Source organism: Nansenia antarctica (genome assembly GCF_963989245.1).
Source record: "Nansenia antarctica genome assembly, chromosome: 9".
Lineage (NCBI taxonomy): Eukaryota > Metazoa > Chordata > Actinopteri > Argentiniformes > Microstomatidae > Nansenia > Nansenia antarctica.
The window spans coordinates 46,479,311-46,483,052 of record NC_137679.1 but is presented as its reverse complement, the minus strand read 5'-3'; the positions used below and the strand labels follow the sequence as shown (position 1 = coordinate 46,483,052).

The 3,742-nt window shown below is 45.0% G+C and overlaps 1 protein-coding gene and 1 pseudogene across 2 annotated transcripts in view; both read left to right on the top strand.

The window, feature by feature from the left end:
• The window catches only part of LOC308165024 (transcription initiation protein SPT3 homolog), a gene marked incomplete at its 3' end in the record, with an annotated part of 7,363 nt that extends 6,729 nt beyond the window's left edge, over positions 1 to 634 (top strand). The window contains exon 7 of the mRNA XM_080539125.1: positions 599 to 634. Coding sequence (XP_080395251.1) covers positions 599 to 634 — 36 coding nt within the window. The remainder of the gene's footprint in view (positions 1 to 598) is intronic.
• Positions 1 to 3,742, top strand: part of LOC308164912 (transcription initiation protein SPT3 homolog) — a 29,435-nt pseudogene that overhangs the window by 13,308 nt on the left and 12,385 nt on the right. The window contains exons 3-4 of the transcript XR_013938045.1: positions 750 to 834; positions 2,098 to 2,184. The product of XR_013938045.1 is annotated as a transcription initiation protein SPT3 homolog (transcript). The remainder of the gene's footprint in view (positions 1 to 749; positions 835 to 2,097; positions 2,185 to 3,742) is intronic.

Sequence of the window (3,742 nt, the reverse complement as noted above, 5' to 3'; positions counted from 1 at the left end):
ACTGTGTGTGTGTTGGTCCTGGGTGGTCTGTGGTCCTGAGTGGTTGGACCGCTGTGGTCAGAGTGACTGAGTGAGACTCCCAACTGTCTACCATCTCTAACCACCTCTCACTCCCCCCCATCTCTCTCCCTCCCTCCCTCCCTCCCTCCCTCTCTCTCCCTCCCTCCCTCCTCTCTCTCTCCCTCCCCCCCTCCATCTCTCTCCCTCCCTCCCTCCCTCCCTCCTCTCTCTCCCTCCCTCCCTCCCTCCTCTCTCTCTCTCCCTCCCTCCTCTCTCTCTCTCTCCCTCCCTCCCTCTCTCCTCCATCTCTCTCTCTCTCCCCCCACCTCCCCCCTCTCTCCCTCCCTCCCTCCCTCCCCCCTTCTCTCCTTTCTCTCCCCCCCACCCCCCTCCTCCCTCCCTTCCTCTCTCCCTCCCTCTCCTCTTCTCTCCCTCCTCTCCCCCCCTCTCTCTCCCTCCCTCCCTCCCCTCCTCTCTCCCTCCTCTCCCCCCCCCTCTCTCCTTCCCTCCTCTCCCCCCCCCTCTCCTTCCCTCCTCTCCCTCCCTCCCTTCCCTCCTCTCCCCCCCCCTCTCTCCTTCCCTCTATCAACGACCTCAGGTGTGTGTGTCAGGATGTGATGTGGTCAGGAGGTGACTGTGGGAAGTGGTTTGTCCCTATGCAAAGGGAGGCTGAATTACCTGTGTGTGTGTGTGTGTGTGTGTGTGTGTGTGTGTGTGTGTGTGTGTGTGTGTGTGCGTGTGTGTTGCAGGTTTGCTCTGGGAGACTCCCGTAGGCCGCTGCATGAGACGGCTGCTCTGGTGGAGGACATCGTACACACCCAGCTCATCACCATGGTAACACTCACACACACACACTCACACACACACAGAGGTACACACACACACACACACACACTGGCAGGTGTGGTAGGTGGGTGTATGTGTTTCAGCGGTACAGGGCCACCAGGTCAACAACATCACAACACCTGAACAGTTTCTCCCCCAGAGCCATTGCAAACTGCGACACTTCAAATGAATGTGCAATAACACTATGTGCAATATGACAACCCTAGTCGTCTTATCTGGACAGTATAGTATAGTGGATAGTGTACATAGCCTTTATTTATGTAAACCAGCTCCTTCCCTTCTTGTCTTTTTTAGTTTTTTTTTTTTTCCTAACACCAGGGGAGCCCCCCCTCCCAAATGTCGTTGTTTGGTACCTGTACTATAGCAATGACAATAAAGACCATTCATTCATTCATTATGGCTATAATATAATAATATATATATATAATATAATATACTAGCAGCCCTCCTCAGTAACTCTGAAGCACTTTGACCTTTACATGTTCCTGCACGTTGTCCAGTATATTTATTCTCTCATATTGGTACTGTAGCGCTTTGAGTTTTATTTCATGTACGAAAGCTTTACTTACTTACTTACTTACTTTATATTTATTCACTCGTATTGGGGCTGTAGGGTTATAGTAGAAGGTTTATATCATATATGAAAAAATCAGGTGTAGTGCTGAGGCACAAACATGTACATTTCAAGCCTGCAAACTGCGACACTTTAAATAATGTGAAAAAATACTATTGTGCAATATGACAACCCTAGTTGACTATCTGTGCAGTATAGTACAGTGGATTGTGTACATAGCCTTTATTTATGTAAACCAGCTCCTTCCCTTCTTGTGATTTTATTCTTTTTCTAAAAGTTTTTTTTTCTTTTCCTAACACCAGGGGAGCCACCCCTCCTAAATTTCGTTGTTTGGTACCTGTACTGTAGCAATGACAATAAAGTCCATTCATTCATTCATTCATTCATTCATATACTGTGTGTCTCATTGGGGCTGTAGGGTTATAGTAGGTTTATATACTGTGTGTCTCATTGGGGCTGTAGGGTTACCATGGTAACAGTTATAGTAGGTTTATATACTGTGTGTCTGAGTATTGTTGTGGTCTTGTTGTTGTGCTGTAGCTTGTTCAGCATGGAGAATACCAAGTCATGTTCCTGGTGCACAGGAACAATAAAGTTGAATTGAATTGAATTTCTAACAAACAGTAATCATCCCTTTGTCACTGTGTGCGTGCGTGCGTGCGTGCGTGTGTGTGTAGCTCCAGCAGGCGTGTGAGGGGGCGGTCCAGCGGGGGTCCAGGGTGATCTCAGCGGAGGACATCCTGTTCCTGATGAGGAGGGACAAGGTGAGACACCTTCATCATCACCATCATCACCTTCATCATCCTCATGGTTGGAAAGCCTGATTAGTCACCTTTACAACAAGGTACAACTTGTAAGGATCATATATTCTTCTGTTGGTATTCACTAGGGGTGCAACGGTTCAGTTGGTCCACGGTTCGGTATGGACCTCGGTTTTTGGGTCACGGTTTCGATTCGGTTTCGGTACGTGTTTTTGTGCGTAAAGAGAAAATTGTACTATTTATTTACACACTGTTACTTTACTTTATTTTGCTTATACTTATGGAACTTTAACATTTAGACACATTCCAGAATATGACTGGTATAATGTATAATATAAACAAATATAAATATATATAAACAAAAAATAACAAAAACACTTTCAAATGTGACACCAGCCAGTGTTTTGATAAACCAGTAGGCTACATCACTTACTGAAACTACAGATTGTAAGCTTTCAATTTACTAAGTGTCATACATTGAAATCCGAAAAAAGATGACGAAGTTAGAGTCATTTGAATGTTGTTAGACCTCAGGCACATATAGGGTTAAACTCTCTGTCATGAAACCGGAAGCAAACGCGGCTAGCAAAGCACAGAGCTACGAACGTCTAAACTGTACGTATTTTAATAACATCACAACATGCTGATATTATTACGTCCGTAAAAAAACAAGAACCGTTGCACCCCTAGTATTCACACTCCAATACACCAAGCAACTCGAAACAAGTGTGAATACCAACAGAAGAATATTGCAATGGGGATTTTGGCAAATTTTTTGGGGGCCGCTACTCACATGTTTAGCTGTGTTGCTCATTCCACGAATGCATGATCCTTACAAGTTGTACCTCGTTGTAAAGGTGACTAATCAGGCTTTCCAATTATATAAAATACAATACCAATTGGTATTACTAAAGGGGAGGAATAATCGACCGAAATAAAGTTTCCAACGTTTTTTTGAGGAGTTTATATAAAATAAATGAAAGAGGCCCCAGCACACTCCCCTGAGGTACTCCACAATGGACCTGATAGACCCACAATGCACCTCCCTAGTCTGATAGACCCACAATGCACCTCCCTAGTGATAGACCCACAATGCACCTCCCTAGTCTGATAGACCCATTAACCCCCATTAACCTAAGCACGCATAAGATCGAAACTGGTCTATAGTTGCCATGATGATGATGATGAAGGTGATGATGATGTTACAAAAACAAGCAGAAGAGCTCATATAACTCCTATGTTAGAGACTCTACACTGGCTTCCTGTTCAGAATAGATTTCAAGATCCTTCTGCTTGTTTATAAAGTTCTCACTGGCACAGCACCAGAATATGTTCAGACCTTGCTAGCATATCAGCCCAATAGAGCTCTCAGGTCTTCTTAATTAATTAATTAATTTTGCCATTTAGCAGACGCTTTTATCCAAAGCGACTTACAATTACGAATTACAGGGACATTCCCCCTGGAGTAACTGAGGGCTAAGTGCCTTACCCAAGGGCACACTAGTGAGGGTGTGGCTTCAGGCGGGATTTGAACTCACAACCTTCTGATCCCAAGTCCAAC